We start from the raw sequence: 19553 nt of genomic DNA on the forward strand, positions 1-19553 counted from the left end.
ACAGGTGACGACTGGCTGAGGCTTTCTGAGACCGGACACTCAAAGACTGCTTCCTCCAGCTGGTGCAGATTGTTAGTCCTTGAGAGTCAAGAAGAAGCACACACACTGTACAACGGGCCATCAGACTGACCCGCTGTCTGTTAACAACTGGAACATCTGGCCGTGGATGAACCTGCAAATGCATGTTCCTGTACCAAAACAAATATGGATGCCAACCAGCAGCATGCACTGTTTATATGCAGTGAGAAGAGGGAAAAGGTGCAGAGTTTGGGTGAGATCCTGGATGGAGAGACGTGGACAACGTAGAGTCTTTATCAGACCTGTTGTGTCTTTGGTTTAATATCATCCACTTATCTGCCTTTCATATTATTGTTTATTTTTTACTTGTCATGAAAAACAGATTCTCAACAGATCTTTGTTTTCCCTAGGAATTGTGGACAAAATATGATTGTAACTTCCTCCAGTGTTGTCAAGGAAGACACTCTGCCAGGGATGATGAGACCCTATCTGCCTCTTAGTGCCGGTACTTTATGTCCTCTGGACAAACACAAGGTGCAAAGCACCTCTGTGAACAATGACAGCAGTGTCACAGCTGTTGGCAAAAAGCTGCTTTATGAGTTTGGCATCAGTGAAATTAGAAATTTTATTTTTTAATTGTTTATTTTAGCATTTTTTCCATTGGCGGCCCAGTAAATGGCATCAGCCAATCGAGTGTCTTGGTGCCTCTGTTTGACTCTGCTCTGCCCAGAGATCAGAGAAAACCTTTAACAAGGTTTAATGTGTGATTTAGGACGGGGGGTGAAACAGACAGGAAGAGGGCGAGGAAGGGTGAGGAAGACAAAAGAAGAAGGTGAAGAAAACATACAACCAGAGACAGGGACATAAACACAGGTGTGTGTGTGTGGTGGTGGTTGTGGGGGGTACAAATAGTGGGACAGCACTTTGACTGTGCTGTAGAAAAGTGCTATACAAGCAAGCATAACTCCATTTACCGTTGGGGGGCTTGTATTACTTACATTGTGGAGACTCATCTCTCTCTCTTTCTGTCACATATGCACAGAGACAGAACCCGTCTGAATAGTAACGTGACAGAGAGCAGAGTGTTGTTTTCTTCGTTCGTGTAAAATCGGTCCGAGTGAGACGTCTTCATGTGTTCCCCCTCTCTGCGTCCACTCACCATGGATGCAGGTCGTTTTCTGTAGACGATGTCTCCATCTGCTGGTCAAGAGAGGGAACTGCGTAAAAAAGAGAGTTTTTTATTTTATTTTATTGTTAGTATTAACTATTGTTATTAACAGCACAAATAAAGTTTTGCTATGCTATGGAGTATATAAACTAGATTTTCCTTACTTTATTGTAAGTATTAATTTGAATTTAACTTATTTATGTTTATAGACAGGCCTACTGTAGTCTGTATACAGTATAATATAATGTGTAATATATAGGTGGGGGGGGGGTCACTGTCTTGGACACTTTGACACGTCAACTGCAGGCACCGAGATTCAAACCTTCAACCTTCCGGTTGGGAGACGACTGCATCTAACGCCATACACAGTGCCTATAGTGCTTGGACAAAAACTGCATGATAATATCGGCATAAGATGTGTCAAACATCAAAGTCTGATCTGGATGAACCAGATTGTTCACATTTATAGAGCTCAGGGAGAACTGATTCCAATGAGACAAAAGATAATGCTACACATATGCAGCTAAGATCAAATGCTAGCTGAAACATTGCTGACTCAGCAGGCGTTAACAGATTGAACATATCTTCATCAGTTACTGAGCTAGATCCTGAAGAGAACTACCATTACTGAAATATTGCTTTCTTGAATAACTTTCAAACCACTGATGATATCAATGTGATTCCAAATGCTAGGGTCAGGTTGTCATAGTCATGAAATCAGAATATCTGAAATCAGCACATCGAGAGCCGATGTACCTGATTCTGATATGAGAGTCAATATTAGTCTTAGATGGAATGGCATTATGGGGACAGTAATCTGCATATGCAGGCACAAAATGAACTTTTTTTTTTGGTTACATTTACTGGCTTTATTATAGTACAGAGAGAAGCTGAATGGCTTCTATTCTACTGCTGACTCTGGACGAATGTGGCCTGCAGCACATCACAGACTACAGGACCACCACCAGCATCATCAGCTCCACAGACAGCCTGCCGGATGACCTCAACACCTTCTACACCCGCGTTGAGACCTCCAGCCACAGCACAGAGAGGAGGCACACACACACCCGGACTGGCTCCTGGACTTTCTGACTGGCAGGCCCCAGACTGTCAAGATTGGCAATAGGGCCTTAGCCAGCATCATCACAAACATGGGCACCCCACAGGGATGTGTCCTCAGTCCCATCCTCTACACTCCACAGCTCCCATGTAGCATATATTCTCTCTGTATTATATTGTGTTCTTGTTGTATTTTTATTTGCTCCCTTCACTTGCTGCTTGCTTTAAAGTGCTGTAGATTTGTGATTTTACTGCCTGTTTAGATTTGTGTTATTGCTCATCTACTTTATATTTCATTTGCATTTTGTGGCATTCATGTGGACGGCAAATTAAGAATTTCATTGTACAGGGAAACACGTTTCCTAACTGTGCATATGACAAAATAAATACTTTGACCTTCACACTTGTGTGTTCATATGCTTTAGAATTATGTAAAAAAAAAGGGTTATGTTTAGGACAATAAAGCTCTCTGAATTTGAATTTAGGTTATTACTCCGCCCCTCTATCTCACTGTATCCAATCACGTGTCGGGATGGGGATGAGCTGGCATTAAACGCCGGAAGCGCAATCAGAGTAGAACAGGAAGCGAAGAGGCTCTTTAACCAGACCTGACCAAGCAGAGATTATCTGCTTGCGTACTGAATTTTTTTTGTAAGTGCGAGGAGTTTTTGAGGTGAGTCTGAGCTACTCACTAATGTCTAGTGTTTTATTTTATCACAGGCTGCGGAAGCTAACGTGTGCTAAGCTATATTAACATGCTAATAGCTGTAACATGCTAATCAGCAATGCGTCGTGTGTAATTATCTATTTTTTTCTGCTAACGAGTAGCGGTGATAAACCCTAAAACAAATATACAGCTGTAGAAATGTGACTTTGTGTTACACAATCAATGCAGTATAAGAATATTTGAACCAAAACAAACATTTCCAGCAAGTAGACGGAGCCTGAAAGCTAGCTAGCTGTAATTTTAATAAGAATGCTGTCTTAGATCAGCGTTATCACATTTCATCAAGTTTACGGGCTAACCCAACGTTAGCAGCCATTTTCCCCCAGATAACCTGAGCTAATTTTCTTATTCCAGCAAACATAACAAACGTTAATAGCGATGATTAGTCAATTAGATGCTATTGTTTTGTTTTCGTCCAAGTGCTACAGACTAAAACATGAAAACGCTCCTGTTTGGTGTCATTGTCTATGGTAATATGAAACGCAGAGTCTGTGTCTGCACAGTGGTTGGCTTAATATTTGTGTTTTGATGTAAAAGCTGTATAACCGTAGCCTGAGCAGCGTTAGCAAGAGATGCAGTGCTGTGTCATGCATTGCAGACCAAGTACACAATAATAGGCCTTTTAAAATAGCTATTAGCCTTTGTTACTCAAAGGACAGAATTGCCTGTCCTCTGTTAATTTCCTAAATGTCTTGTTTGTTTTAATAACTGTTTACAATAAGTGGATTCTGCAGGTGCATATGGTGTATCACTTTAGTTTGTTTTAGTTAAAGGCAGGGTTGGCGATCCTGGAAAAATCTTAAGAGGAAGCTGGATTTGAAAGTAGCCAACTGAAGAAATCCCACCCTTTTGTTGTGACCTCTCTACAAAGCCAACCCACCGAAACACAACGTGCACTGCCTCACTACTACTTAGAGATTTCAGGAAAATAACAGACACCTCCCATACAAAGCAAAGCAAAGCCAGCCATCGTTACCTGTCCAGCAGAAACACGGCCACCAGCCCCTTTTGTTCTCTGTTCTCTGCCTCATTCAGAAGCCACACTGATGTTAATTCTGGTTTTAGTTCTTGCAGCATCCAATTTCTTTTTAGTTGTAACTTTCTTGAATATGGTGTTACCCGCCCAGATCTGCGGCCCCGAACTGGGGACCTCTGGTTCATGGCTAAGCTAACTTATATGCTCGTAGCCGGTAATTAGCCCAAGAAGTTGGATTTTTCCGGCTGGGAGAAGTGAAGAGGGAGGCCGGCTAACTCTGTTCAGAACACAGGCTTTATTCCATCTTGGTAACACGAGCATTGCAGTGGCCTTTGATATCCACTTAACCGCATTAGAGCCGACTACTGTCTGGATGCAGGGGAAGGCCTGTAGCAATGATCTCTGTCTGCGAATGAAAGCTGCTGTGGGTACTCTCTCTGCCATATTTCGTGATAACATTTCTGCCTGCAACTTCAACACCTTGTGGGAGGCTCTTGGCTCGTGCATTGAGTGCACGGACAGAGTTCATGCAAGCAGGAAGTAGGTTGTCAAGCAGGTATGCCGTCCAATGGCTTTGCTTGGGCTTTTTCCAGCCCTGCTGCTGCCTCAGATGCCACAGACTTTTTTCTTTATGGGATCAGTGCATTTAATGTATTTATTGCCATCAGTATGAAAAGAGGAATTCAAGAAATGAAATGTAATCAAAATGCTTCTGGAAGGAATCGCCAACTCTACCTTTAAAGTCTGGCAAAGCTATTGTGTGTGTGTGCATGAAACTGTGAACCTTGTATTATAGTGATCCATGAGCTAGCAGTATCATTTCACCATTACCAAATGGCCATGTGTCATTTTTGTTCAGTTTACCAAATAACCAAAAAGTAAACAATTCTCTGAGTGTAAACACTTGTTAGTTGCAGCACCAGTTTAAATCTAGTTGCAGGGTGATATTTGCCCTAATGGGACTGCAGATTAGTTTTAGCTAGACACCCTCAATGCACAACATCTATTGCAATCCTTAGCTGTGAGTAGCAGTGTTTATTTGTTGTCCTTGCCAAATAAAAGTAAATGTTGGTACATGAAGATATGTTGCTGTCTAACTCAGCCTCTTTTGGACCTTTCACCTACATAAAGATGTGCATTCTGACACATGAGCTGGTTCTTTGTGTGTCCTGTTCAGGGGTCAGGATGAGTCTGCAGTGGATGGCAGTGGCCGCCTTCCTGTACACTGAGGTCTTCTTTGTTCTGCTGCTCTGTATCCCCTTCATCTCACCCAGGAGGTCAGTACACACCTGTCCTGTACTTGATATTGATGTGCAGATGAAGCAATGACCCAGTATCGAACCACTTCATCAGTTGTCTTGACAATGGGTTCATTCATTCAAAGCTTTGTTTCAGTGACATCTGGTGGTGAAATAGGAGACACCAAAACAATGTCTTCATAATGATGTGATGAGTGGAACTAGGGTTTGTGTGAATGATGTAAATACATTTTTGTAAAGATTGATTGATCGGTTGGTTGATTCTATAAACTCAGTAGATGGGAGAAGGCGTGCTTGGGGAAACACAGCATGTGCTAGGGTGGTAGGGTGTGATTATGTAAGTGGGATGGAGATTCAAAGATTTTTATTGAGAAACAATATTTTTCACTTTACAAAGCGTCTCGCACTAAGAAGCAGTATCGACTGGTTTGGAACAGTCACATGATTCACTCAGGGGAATGAAGCAGTTTCTGCTTCGGACATCATTGGTCACGTGTTTCCGCACCAAAGAAAGCTTCGAAGCAGTGGTTCAAGGGAAATGTCGCTTCCAGTTTGAAGCTTGCATCGGTGTCAGACGGCCATCTCCAGTACTCGCCTGTCCTGCTTCACTTTGATAAACAGCAGGTGACACTGAGCATGACAGCGGCTTTTATCAGAAGAATAGATGTGGTGCTTACTTTCATTACAGAGGCTGCTGAGAGATGACAACAAAATGTCATTAGTTTTACTGTAAATATTATGGGCATATGGTTTCATGTATTTGTACTGAACTGTTTCGATGCAGAACTTTAGGTCCTTTGTCATTTAAACAGCCTTTCCCTGGATGTTGGAGCTCTGCCTCCCATTCTACTTCTCTGGACTTTGTGAACCACAAGTAAACCTGCACTCTGAGAGCGAAGTGCTCTGTTAGGATGATAAGGCTCTACGAGGTCTTTAAGATACGATGGAGCCTTGTCATTAAGGGCTTTGTATGTTAGGAGAAGGATTTTAAATTCTATTCTGAATTTTACAGGGAGCCAGTGGAGAGAAGCTAATATGGGAGAGATATGATCTCTCTTGCTAGTTCCTGTCAGACCTTCAGAAAACCAATGGGTGATGTCGAAGTGGGTTAGTTCATGTTTCATATAGAGTCAGTGGTTGAAGCTGTCCATAGTTCTTTAGTTCACACTGCTGTGGACACATCAGGTGTGAGTCACTGGCAGGGATAGCATGAGGGCTGAGAAACTTTCTAGTGTGAGTTGTCTAAGGCCACAAGATGGCGCCACTGGAGCTCCAGGTTTACGAACGGGTCAGCTGTGCTGTTGTGTTTGTCATGTTGTACTGTATTTCATTATGCTCTTTGTGCCTGTTTTCTACTGGGTTCTGATGGCTCTGAATTTGATCCTGCAGGTGGAATAAGATCTTCAAGTCTCGCATCATCCAGGCCATTGCGCTCTATGGAAACACTTGGTTCATGGTGGCCATCGCCATCCTCGTCTTCCTGCTCATTGGTATGTTTGCTATGTAACGTGACTGGTTTTTTTTAACCATTATGCAACTGGGCTCTTCTCATGTAAAATGTAACTGTGCAACACAGAACTCACATTGTAGGCAACAGAATGATGGTGATCCTCATGTCTTTTAACGTGTGTGTGTGTTTGCAGATGCATTTCGTGAGGTGAGGAAGTACAGTGTGACAGAGAAGGTGGATCTAGCCAATAACCCAACAGCTGTCGAACACATCCACATGAAACTATTCAGAGCTCAGAGGAATGAGTACATCGCTGGCTTCGCCCTGCTCCTCTGCCTGTAAGAGACACACACTGACAATGTATCCTCTGTCCCCTTTTATTGTTTTTAACTTGGTTAATTTTATGATTGGAATTGATAAAACTAAATCGAATAGGATTATTTTGGACCACCTAAACTGTAATTTATTTTTGCTTCTGGTGGACCAAAGCTCTTTTTTGCTGGAGCTCTTTGTCACCGTCCCCTGCTCCCGCTGTCCGGGCGAGATGCAGTGAAAAGTGCCGGTCATGTGTTATAGTGTTCCCCGTCAAGATGTTTCCCCTCTTCAAAACTGGGTTTCATGTAGTGCCTGGCCCACTTCCTCTCCTAAGTACCGTGGTTTTGACTGATCATTCTTTTTCTAGACAAGACTCAGAGGTCTTTTTTTCTTTTTCTCACCAGCCTCCTGCCTCCACCACCTGTTAGCATTAGCAAGCATGATGAAGCTAACGTTATGTTGTGTATATAAACTGGGCTTGTTGCTCGGCAGAGGCAGTATCACAACACGCAGATGAGTCTGCTGTTTTCAGAGCTTAAGATATTTGGAGCTGACTAACAGTAACTGTGACAAACAGCGCTGCCACATTACTGACACTCCCTAGATGAAGCACATGGATGAGGCCTCTTGTAGTTCAGCTACACCACAGGTGTCCACACAGTGACTCTCTCAAAGGGACATGAATATGTTTGGAGTGACTTTCAGAGCTCCACCAGACTCCCTGTCTCTCCTGCAGAGAAAAGGAAATACCAAGGCTGTTGGCTCTGACTGTGTTCATGCCACTGTGAGCAGTGGTCGGTGTCCTTTACACAGTGACGAGGCCACGCCGCTACTCGTTGCTCCTCAATTGCATTTTATAAATCCGCTGGGAGAACAGAATGAGGCTGAGTAGTTGCCCTTTAAACTTCACGTTGTCAACCTTGTTAAAAAAAAAAAGTCGGCTTTGTTTCAGAAATAAATGTTTTATTTTACTGCAAGAAAAAAACGGTATCTGCTACGCTTACTGTTGATAGCCCTCTGTGATGGCGTGCGAGTGTCCACAGTTTGTCAGCACAGTTTATCACCGAGTGCCAGGTTGGAACTCATTGCTGTCGAGTAACTCCCCGGCTGATTTTAGGATGCAAAGACACTTCAAAGTTGCTGCCACTCTGTGTTATTAGGCCCCAGTACTGGCGATGGCTGTGACCAGAGGAGTGATGTTTTCAGGTTCTTCGTCTCATTCTTGTTAATGCAATATCTCAGTGATGATTTGAGGGGATTTTTTTTTTTCTAATTTGGCACAAATGTCCAGTTGGATGTAAGGAACTGATTAGATGTTGGTGAAAGACAAAGATATGCTGGGTGACTTTAGACAGATTTTAACTTGAAGAAAACAAACTAGCAGCTATCAAAGTTGTTTTTAACCACTCCACTGATGCCTTTCTTAATTTACAAAGCCACTATTATTCTACCTCCATAAGTTCATGTGAGTGTGTGGTTGAGTTCTGTTGTGTTGTTTTTGTTGCTGCTATTGAGGCCGGGGGGGAGGTTCAGCCGGGATTTTCCATTTATCCAGGCTGAATTTAGCCCTGACTCAGTTGAAAAAAAAAGCAGGTTAAATTAAGTTACTATGGAGATTTATTCTGTGCAGCTGGCCTGCTCCAGACCAGGCTAACAGCCAGGCTTGAGTAATCCTGGTGCTTTATTGGTTCTGTCAGCAGCGACCGCTCAGAACCCAGCGAATTCTTTTACAGTTGAACTGTACAATGTGGTAGTCATTGTTACTGACAGTTTATTTATTATACAGTATTGTTAGAAGTTAGAATTTTATGGCAGCTGTTGAGGTGATTAGAGACGGGGGATCAAGCTGCACAGGCGTCTTCAGTGAAGTCAATCTACTGTATGTGTGTGTCTTCCTTTACAATGGCCTGCCCTTTTTTAGTTTGATGTCACCCTGCATTTCTGTCAAACAATGCACCACTTAACTCAGAAAACTGTTGCAGTCATAGCCTTTGGTATTCTCATGGTTATTTCTTTGTTTGCATTGGAACAAGACAAAAAAACAGAGAAAAGGGCCAAATCTGATCCAGTCCACACAGAACTACAAGAATGGACTGGACAGAATTACTGACACCTTTTCAAAATCATCAGAAATGGGTGTATTTCAAGCCTGAGATGCTCCTTTAATTTGTAATGAAACATCTGTAGCAATCAACAGGTTCTGACAACACAGAAATCACACTAGCAACTAGTTAAAATGGAGAAAAGTTGACTCGACCTTTGTGTGGTGTGGACCACACTGAGCATGGAGAAAAGGAAGAAGAGCAAAGAATTAGCTGAGGATTTGAGAACCACTATAGTGGAAAATCATGGACAGTCTCGAGGCTCCAAGTCTGTCTCCAGAGATCTGGCTGCTCCTGTGTCCACTGTGCACAACATTGTCAGGAAGCCTACAGCCCACGGCGCCGTAGCTAATCTCCCTGGACGTGGACGAAAGAGGAAACTAGATGACAGATTGCAATGAAGGATTGTTCTAATGGTGGATAAAGAAGCTCGACCAACTTCCCAACAAATCCAAGCTGACCTGCAGACACAGGGTGCAACAGTGTCAGCTCGCGCTATCCGTCACCATCTGAATGACAAGGGACCCTATGGTAGGAGACCCAGGGGACTCACTTCTGTTACAGAAACATAAAAAAGTCAGACTGGAGTTTGCCAACACTGACCTGAGGAAGCCACAGTCCTGCTGGGAGAATGTCCTGTGGACAGATGAGACTAAAGTAGAGCTTTATGCTTGAGGACATCATTCCACTGTTTTCAGAAAATGAAATGAGGGCTTCAGAGAAAAGAACACGGTCCCTACAGTCAGACATGGTGGAGGGTCACTGATGTTCTGGGGCTGCTTCAGCCACTGGATGTCTTGACTGTGTATATGGCATTATGAAATCTGAAGACTACCAATGAGTTCTGGGGCTCAATGTAGGGCCCAGTCTCAGAAAGCTGGGTCTCCGTCAGAGGGCATGGTCTCGCAGCAGGATAATGACCCAAAGCAGACCTCACAAAGCAACAGAAATGGGTTCAGACAATGAGCTGGAGAGTTCTGAAGTGGCCAGCAATGAGTCCAGATCTAAATCCCATAGAGCTCCTGTGAGGAGATCTCAGACCTGCAGCTGGGAGAAGGAAGTCTTCAAATCTGAGACCTGGAGCAGTCGGCAGAAGAAGAGAGGTCCACAACTCCAGTAGAGAGGTGGAAGAAACTCACTGATGGTTACAGGAAGAGACTGATTTCAGTTGTTTTGTGCTGCCACATATTAAGTTCTTATATGGGTCATTTCACAAAACGGTGAAAGTACTAACACTGAGCTTTTTTTAAATTTTTTTTATTTAAAAATCTTTAAAGTTGTCATCATCATGCTGCTTACACTGGCTATGTTGAATACATAAAGACTGTGCTAGCATGGTTAAAACGAAGTTTAATCATCTAGTGTTCAATCTTATTATTGGCAAATAAGTTCAAGGAAATGTCCCTTTGACCATCAGCCTCCATGGACCTGGAGACATAGTGGCCACATTTCATTTACAGTTTTCTTTCATGAGTTACTTCACTCTCATTCACATTTACATTAATGACATAGGCTGTATTAAATAGAACACTGAAATAAAAACTAGCTAATTATTAGTAATATAAAAGGGATCAATCACCCAAAACAGGCCTACATAGATAATTCTCTTCTACACCACACAAGTAATAAACTAAAGAATTATTACATAGTGTTAACATTCATACACCACACCCACAATGTTCCATCTAATTAATCATTAAACCTGTTCTTACATATATCTTGATTGACACATACCTTTATATTTATGTTTAAACTCGTCAATTCTATTACTATTTTTTATGTCCACACTTAAATTATTCCATAGTTTTACCCCACTTATGGAAATACAGAATCTTTTTTTGGTTGTACGTATAGCATGAATTTTTAAATTTAACTGACCCCTTAGATTGTATCCCCCTTCCCTTTCATTAAATAGTCTTTGAAGTCCACCAGTTAAGAACAGTGGTTAGTAGATGTATATTTTAGGCGACTTCACACGGTCGGTCTGCTGCCTCTTGCCACGCTTGGTCTCACAGTTTTATTACAGTAGCTTGTTTCTGGTTTTACAGGTTATGTGCTTTAATTCTCCATAAGTGTCCATCAGTGCGCATGCTCTGTGGGTCTGAAATATGCTGCAGGCATCTTCGATGGGTGTGCTCAAAACCCGACCAGCACGGTGCCGTTCGTGCCAGTTGGGCGTGGAGTCCGTTCGTTTTAACGACACTAACACGTCCCGTGGAGCGCAGCTTCTACGTCAGTATCAGTGAATCGGCGGTCTGTTGAAGAAAGCCGTGAACACGCATTCATCCGAATTACTTAGACCTGGCTTGACCAAGCCGCACCTCCTCAAACTGGCTTAGTCTTCATGAAGCATATTAAACCAGGATCCCCTTCGCAGACTAGGTCAAGCCTTGCTTTGTCTTGTTACCCTGGGTTTCTTAATTCTACTTTGCAAAGCTCCCAGGTCTTTTTTGCAAATGAGATTTCAATTCTCAAAGGAACCTGGTTAAATAAAGCTAGAAAGGAAGAAAAAGACCTGACAAACGGCACAAAAATGAGTCCCATGTCACTGTTTTCTGCCTGTAGGGGGTGTCGGTGACTGCTGTGTGGGGTCAGATGGGTCAGTGTTTGTGTGTTATTCAACAGCTGCCCTGTGAATCACCACAGAAGGACAGCATGTGATACAGCAGCTGTTATAACAGAGTCCAGGACCAAGTGTTCCCGCGTTTAGACTGAGCCCTCAGACGGGCTGCTGTCATCTGGGCCCATGACTCGGGAATTTCCAGCTTCTGCCAACAAGAACAAATAGACAAGTTTCTGGAACGAGTGAGGCCTGGTCATATTTGGAACCACGAGTATCAATGTCCTTCAGACAGGAAAATCTCCTTTTGTATGTTGTTCTAATAATTAACTACTGCACTGTAGAGCAGTGCGGGGAACAGTTTCCCTCTGACATTGATACACAGAAATGTCTGTTTGCTGAAAAATTCTCTTCAGCTCCGACAGACCGCAGCATCACAGGAGGTGTGCTTTAAAGGATGCAGCTGGTGACTTTGTGCTTTGTGTTATTTTGCATAAATCCCACCAGTGAATGTGGTGTCCTCACTGTAATGTGTGAGAGTCCAGACCCTGGTTCAGCTTAATGGTCTGTGCCATAGACCTCCACAGTGAAGGTCCACCAGCTATTAACCCCACCTTGCTGAGCCACACCGCTGCACTGGGGGGCAGGTCTCTTCATTTCCATGAAGACACGGTACACACTGAACCACACAGAGCTTCCTGCTGGCCCGAGTACTCTATAAAGCCCAAATTTGGAATCATCCACTGCTGGAAATAGACCCCAGCAAGTGCATCATTTTCTCCTGCTTGCTTGAGTTAAAACCACAGTGAGCAGCTAATTTAGAAATTTGCTGAGTCTTTTAGAAATACAGTTCTACATTTGTGAGGTGTTTTCAGCATACTCTTCCTAATGTGTCTTCAGCCTGGAGGGTCTGGTGACACTCAAAACAAACTGACACCACAAAGCTCAAATCATACCGATTCAACACAAAAGTAAAGTCCACGTCCTGTCCTCTGTCACAAAGTCTGAGTTAACGCACCTTGAGAGGTTTACGTCTTCAGTAGGAACCAATGGGCTTGGAGGTGAGAGCCACAGACAAGAGGTCAAAGTGTTGAGAGATGAACTAACACTTTGTTGACAGTGACAGAAAAATACCAGACCTTGTAGTTGAAAAGTGCAGAAATATTTCAGCATTATTCTTTTGAGCCTAACGAAGCCTTTTGAGCTGTCTTGGGTTTGAAGATGTGTTGAAACCTCAGTCTGTCAGCATTACATTTCCATGCATCTGTACACTTGGAAGCACAGTCCACTCTGTCATAAATGTCAGTGAGTAGTTGGGCCATGCATCCGGAGAAACTTGGCTGCTCCGATGTGGAAGTTATGCATGTTGGCTTCCAGTTTTTCCCAGCAGAGACCAGCTTGTGCTACTTCATGAGTATCTTATATTTCAGTAGATATTTGTTGTGTGTCATGTGGACCGGAGCATCTGCACAAGGCCCAGCTGCCTTTTATAACACTTTACGTTCTTGTTTATCAGAGTACAGTCACATGACTTATACTGTAGGTGCTAGTAAAACAAAGCTGATTGCACTTTTGACATTTACTCATGCAGCGAGTGTGTACCTACAGTAGGCCTGTGCATTTACACTGGTTGTACTTTCACAGGGTTGGGGTATTAAGGAAGGAATTGTTTCAATGTAATGACAGGAATAAAAGTACTGTAGGTCACTCAGAGAAACGACCAGAAAGACGTGCAAAATCACCACAGAGACAGTCGGCCAGTGGGACTGTGAGTAAGGTATTCACTTAGTTCTGTGTGCTATTAAAAAGTCTTGCATTAATGTTGGTGATAAGAACCCTGGTCTCTACTTGGTAAGAACGAGGTCGAGTTGTTAAACTGAGCAGTGTGAGACATCCTTTAGTCAGGCCCAGCAGCTCATCACTTACCTTTGATTTACTAGAATGGGGGCAGTTGTTCTCCATATGTACCCCTCTAGCTGCCCACTGCAGGCCTGTGCACCCCGTGTGACTCACCACTACGTCACCGGGAAATGTCGGGGGTAACTGTGTGTGTGTGTGTGTGTGGGTGAGTGAAAGGCTGATGGCTGATTTACTGTTGGAGACGCGCGTATGGAGGCGTGTAAGAGCTTGATGCAGCAATGTGCCTCAGGTTTTGTTGTTCTCACTTTGCTGAGTCTTTGTTTCAGACTCCAGCCGTTGGTGTCACTGCAGCTACAGTCATCATCTGTTTGTAGATAAAGTGGTTCGAATCCTGACAAACTCAGATCAGCTTCAGTCAAATAGCTGATTGATGGAAAGTGAATAGGCAACTGTGTTGTTCATTCTTTTTAAAGGACACAACTGGTCATTTTGTGTGTTTGTCATTCCCACCAACCCCGTCCAGTGACCAGCAGCACCAGTGAATGTGGTGTCCTCACCGTAATGTGTGTGAGTCCAGACCCTGGGTCAGCTTATCGCCCTGTGCCATAGACCTTCGCTGTTGTCCACCAGCTATTAGACCCCCCCAGTGTGACACACCGCTGCACTGGGGGGGCAGGTTTCCTCCTTAGGGAACATGGGAGGCCTGACAGTATAGGATCACTATGCTGACTGGGCGTTGCGTGTTTGTGTTGTAGGTTGCTGCGCCGTCTGGCCACACTACTCTCCCAGCAGGCCTCACTCATGGCCTCCAATGAAGCCTTCAAGAAGCAGGCGGAGGGCGCCAGCACCGCCGCCAAGAAGTACATGGAGGAAAACGAGCTGCTGCAAGAGGTGACACACAAATAAAACACAGTACAGTACTTCACCTTGTTCTTAAGATTTCTCAGAGACTCGTATCACTTCTTTGAAAAGCTGTGTTTTGATTTTAGAAGATTTCTAATGTGAATTTCCATCTTTAGAGAAGCTGTGGTTTTCTGATCACCTGCTCTGCTCAGTCATTTCTCACGCCCTTCTCAGTAATAACTTCTGCTTGTCTGTGAACTGTCAGTGAACCGTCTGCTCCTCTTGTCGTTTAAATACTGTCCAGAGCCACTTCCTTGAATTTAAAGTGCATCTCAGAGTCTTTCACTCTGGTTCACCTCAGTATCTCTGCTTCCCCTTTGTTTCTGCTTTGCTCCCTGGGGAGACGTTTGTCTTTGTCCAGGTCAGTTAACAGAATAATGGTCTGGTTTCACAAAGAGAGGCTTTAACTTTGGTCTGGGTCAAACTAATAGCTAGGCTTTGCTTGGAGATCCACAGTAATGCAAAATGTGTGTTATCGCAGTTGGGTCATTACCAAAATACATGTGCTGAGGAATGAACATTCTGTAGTGAACACATCTAAGCTTCCTAGTAAGTAGTTGGATGTACATCGAACCAGCCATACAGGATTGAAGGACATTTATACAACACTGCCATTGGATCTATTGCTATTTCAGTTTCACCATTGAATAATGTCTGTGTTGCATCCAGCTTGTTGGAGAAAAGGGAAGAAAGCTAAGTAACCTGATGTTGGAGGTTAGCAAAGTTGTATTTATTTATTTTATTATTAAAATGACAGGGGTGTTTTTCCAAATGATAACTGAAAGAACAGGCTACAGAAGAGAACAAAGAGCCCAAACAACAACATAAGCAAATGGCATTATGAGGATTCTCTACACAACAAATACAGAACCTTAGTGATTACTCACTGTACAGCAAGTAATCACTAAGTAGTGAATACAGGAAAAAACTAAGCACTGTGTACAGCGAGTAGTCACAAGCAGTGATCACTCAAACGAGAGAGACAGAACACAGACAGCATCAAGTCACAGCTGCCCTGAATGGGAGCCAAGCTGTGCTTTTAAATTAGGTCAGATCAGTTGCAGCACAGGACTGGAATTCTGGTCCAGTCGGTAAGGGAGGGCGGCAGGCCAAGGAACAGGCAGAGCAGCTGTGGAACCAGTGCCAGTCAGGCATTTACATTTACTAAAGACCTTTGTCCACAGTCTGGTACTGGCTCAACTCGCCGCCTTTGTTTTTCCATCAGTCAAATGTTGGGGATGGTACCTGGGACTACGTTTGGTATCACCTTTGTCAAGGTTCCAGCTGAGCTGAGGTGATACCAAAGGGTACCAATTGGTTAGAGAAATTCACCACTACTACGTGGCCGCCAATGAATCCAGATGTTTACATGTGATGACACCAGCTGCTTGTTCTTCGTTTGTTCATATTAGTAGCTGCCACTTTTTTCTCGTGTGCGTGTTATAGAGCATAAATCGTACGTTGACAGAGGCCTTGAGCCTCTGTTACTATATAATTGTTACATTACGTGAACCATTGTACATCTCATCACGTAGCCCACAGGTTACTGAATGTGATAATAGGAGCACAACAGCTACAGCTAAGTAGCGCTAGCTAGCTGGCACGTTGGTGGGTTATCATGGCTCTAAAAACATCGAAGCACATTTCTTGGATTGATTTAAGACAAATTTGAAAACTAGATGGTTATTTTCTCACCTGGAAAAAAAAAAACTATCAAAACTTAATAAAGTGGCATAATAACAGTCCTAGGATGAAACTGATAACAGCTTTGAGCCCGGCCTTACTCCGCGGGCCGACAGCTTCATGACAGTTTCACTTGGTGCCGCTGTGACAACCAGCTACACTGAGGGCGACTGTCTGCAGTGGAAAACAAAGCTCCTGGTACTAAAAGCGAGTTGAGTTGAGCCAGTACCAGGTGGTGAAAAAGGGGCTATAGTTACATACATACTCCGTATTGCATTGGCCACATGCTCTCTCTTAATAATCTTGTGTCCACTTTTCTTGTACAGAACATTGCATCATGTCTGGTCATCTAGTGAACGCCAAAATCCTGTTGTTGGCTATGTTCATTATTCAGACATGGTTTTCTGTTCATTTTGGGCAAAAAAGACTTTTTCAGACAAACAAAATCAGAGGAGCTATGTCAAACACACAGCCTGTATGTAAAGACAGATGACGTGTCACAACTTCCCTCTATTATGCAAAATCGAATGCCAAAGTGTAATGAATACGGCAGCTGCCATCTTGGCATTTTGCAACCAGACTGTGCAGCAGTGACCAGAAGCAGTTTGACAGCATCAGATTGAAATACATTTAGATACACATCAGTGTGATGATATCTACCAAATATGACAGAAATCACCCCTGGGGGAGATGGACACGCAGTGGCTTCACTGCTGGGAGTTGTCATGTCGGCCATCTTTATATACAGTCTATGGTCAGACAGCACAGCTTAGTCCAAGAAGAATTTCACAGGACAAAGTAAAGAATTCAGCAGTAAATAAAACTTCAGGGCTGGTTTAATCTAGCGTGTCCAACCTTTTAGGATTGAAATGAACCAAAGACTTGACTTAAGACTGGCCCAACAGTATGAAACAGTCTCAAATATCTTTGTGAATCTGTACCTATGTCACGTCACTTCACCAGGGTTAGAACGTGAAGATTTTTTTTTCCACGCCTCCCCTCTGATGGTCTGAATGAGGCTTCAGAGAAGATGTAGTGAAGTAGTTGATGCCTGTATAAACACAACCTGTGTGTGCGTCAGCGGCAGGGGGCAACACTGATCTGCAGCTGCTGTGCTGTCCACAAATAAACACGGAAATGTCCACAGAGGAACACACACGACCCTGGGTCATTCACTGTGTGGGGACATGCACGCACACATGCACACTGTGGTAATCTGACCAGTGCTTGTGTGGGGTGAAGAGATCACCGCGTCCTTCGCTGCTAAAAGGGGAAATGCTTCATCTGCATGTGACAAACATTCACACCGACAGGCAGCTGATTCACGGAGGCTGTTCAGGGTTTGGCCTCTGTGGAAACGGTGCGGGGATTCACGGGATGGCCTGAAGCTGTGTTTGATAAACTGCTCAGGTTTTCTTTCACATTGAACTGGCTTTCCCAGAGTTGTGATGGTCTTGCAGGTTTCAGCAGATGTCCTGTCTGATCTTACATATCTGTTTTAGCAGCACACTGACACTTGCAGTGTTTAACCGACTCAGAGTTGAGGTAGTTGTGTGTTTCAACAACCAATGAAGTCATGCTGTGTTCTTCCTGGTGGGAGTATCTGACAGATGCATTTAATGGGAATAAATAAGGAACCCACCCAAATTTTACCTCCTCAGATGACCTCAGACCTGATGTTTCCACAGAAGTGTGAACAAACCAAATCAGATTATGGGAATAAATAAGGAACCCACCCAAATTTTACCTCCTCAGATGACCTCAGACCTGATGTTTCCACAGAAGTGTGAACAAACCAAATCAGATTAGATCTGGCCCACTTGCATATGTGCTCCTGTCCTGCTGTGTGAGCAGCTTGTATAGCTGCTCATACATGAGTGAATTGGAGTTAGATCGCCATCAAATTCACCAGCCATACAATTCATACCCCCCCCCCAAAGCCCTTGGTTTTGATGGACACCAATACCATACCTCAAGTCACCCTCCCCTATGAAACAATCTGAAAAATGTGTAGGTTATTGTGCAACTCTACTATTCCTTTATAGAGGAGTCACATCCGTTCTGGGTGTGGTGGTGTGGGGAAACACAACTTTGCAATTTTCAGATGTTTCAATATTCATAACCTTCAGTTAAATCTGTGTATGTGTGGCAGTTGAGGACTTGTACAGGAAACCAGGACAGTCTATTGTGCATTCAGTCATTTTAGTACAATGTATAGAAACGGTTTCTGCCTTGTTCTGAACCAGTCAGGGTTTTGTAGGTCATGTGACTCAACAGTAAGAGGATGCCAATGAATTTTCCATATTAGTGCACTGACATTATCTAACAACTATGTCTTAACAATAATCACCTTGATTGGCCAAGTATGTTGCACACAAGGAATTTGTTTCCGGTACAGAACCGAGGCAGCCATCTGCAGCACCAACTCAACCGATGGCTCTAACCATCGGGGGCAACGTTCAATGTCTTGCCCAAGGACACTTCGACATGTGGACTGCAGGCACTGAGATTCAAACCTCCGACCCTCGGTTGGAAGACGACTGCTCTACCCACTGAACTACAGTCGCCCCACAGTAATATGCTAAAATGCTTGAGTTGATGAGAAACGGTCTTCTTGGGCAAGACACTGAACCCCGAGTCCCTCCCGGTGGCCAGGCCAGCACCTTGCATGGCAGCTCTGCTGCATTTGGTGTGGGTGAATCTGTAAAACCCTTTGTCCAGGTAAGGTAGATGGTGTATGGAAGTGCAGTCCATCAGTTGTAATACCCAATAACTCGATGTAGTTGTTCCAGTTTTGGGCCAAATAAAGTTGAGGGAAAGTAAGTAAACATTTGTGATTGTGTAGCTTTGTGTTGTAGTGGTTTAATGAGAATCCCTGAGGTCTTATGGCCTTTCTAGATGTGGGATCGCCGTGCCCCCTCTGTTAGTTCAGCTAACAGCTCGGCAGCTGTTTACCTCGGTCACACCGACCAAAGAGAAAGCCAGCCTGATGTTTTTTCTGTCTAACATGAGTTCTAGCTGCTGCAGTGTCGCCCATCAGCCAGTCAGAAAGCAGGGTTTCTCACCACAGTGTAAAATTTTCAGAGCAGCTGGTGTATTACTGAGGTCAGGATTAGGCGGCGTTTGGTATGAACACCTGTTGGTCCCTCAGTGGGCGTCTGAACTAGTCGCCAACCAGAAACAGACTTCTTCATCTTTGTGGGCATTGAGACTATTACACTGGATGTTACGTTAAAGCCTCTAATACCAGGATATCTGTGTTAAAAGAACACAGGGTGGCATTATGCCAGCTTTAGTTTTAGTTCAGTGTAAACAGGCAAAGCTGTAATAAGGAAGAGCCAGACTAACACCAGTATCTCTGTGCAAACAGGGTGAGAGAGACCACAGCCAGCCACAGAGGTCCCCAGCTGGAGTCAGACTTTGGATGATGTGGTTATGCGCATCTGCTGCGTTACCAGGATGCGCCACTGTGG

At 43.8% G+C, this 19553-nt stretch overlaps 1 protein-coding gene across 1 annotated transcript in view; it reads left to right on the forward strand.

Annotated features, from left to right (window-relative positions):
• The first annotated feature begins 2794 nt into the window (after positions 1-2794).
• bcap31 (B cell receptor associated protein 31) overlaps positions 2795-19553 on the forward strand; it is a 25566-nt gene continuing 8807 nt past the window's right edge. The window contains exons 1-5 of the mRNA XM_020614998.1: positions 2795-2918; positions 5126-5225; positions 6597-6697; positions 6851-6995; positions 14250-14385. Of these exons, the coding sequence (XP_020470654.1) occupies positions 5134-5225; positions 6597-6697; positions 6851-6995; positions 14250-14385 (474 nt within the window). The 5' untranslated portion in view covers positions 2795-2918; positions 5126-5133. The remainder of the gene's footprint in view (positions 2919-5125; positions 5226-6596; positions 6698-6850; positions 6996-14249; positions 14386-19553) is intronic.

This window comes from Monopterus albus, unplaced genomic scaffold, assembly GCF_001952655.1.
Source record: "Monopterus albus unplaced genomic scaffold, M_albus_1.0 scaffold155.1, whole genome shotgun sequence".
Classification (NCBI taxonomy): domain Eukaryota; kingdom Metazoa; phylum Chordata; class Actinopteri; order Synbranchiformes; family Synbranchidae; genus Monopterus; species Monopterus albus.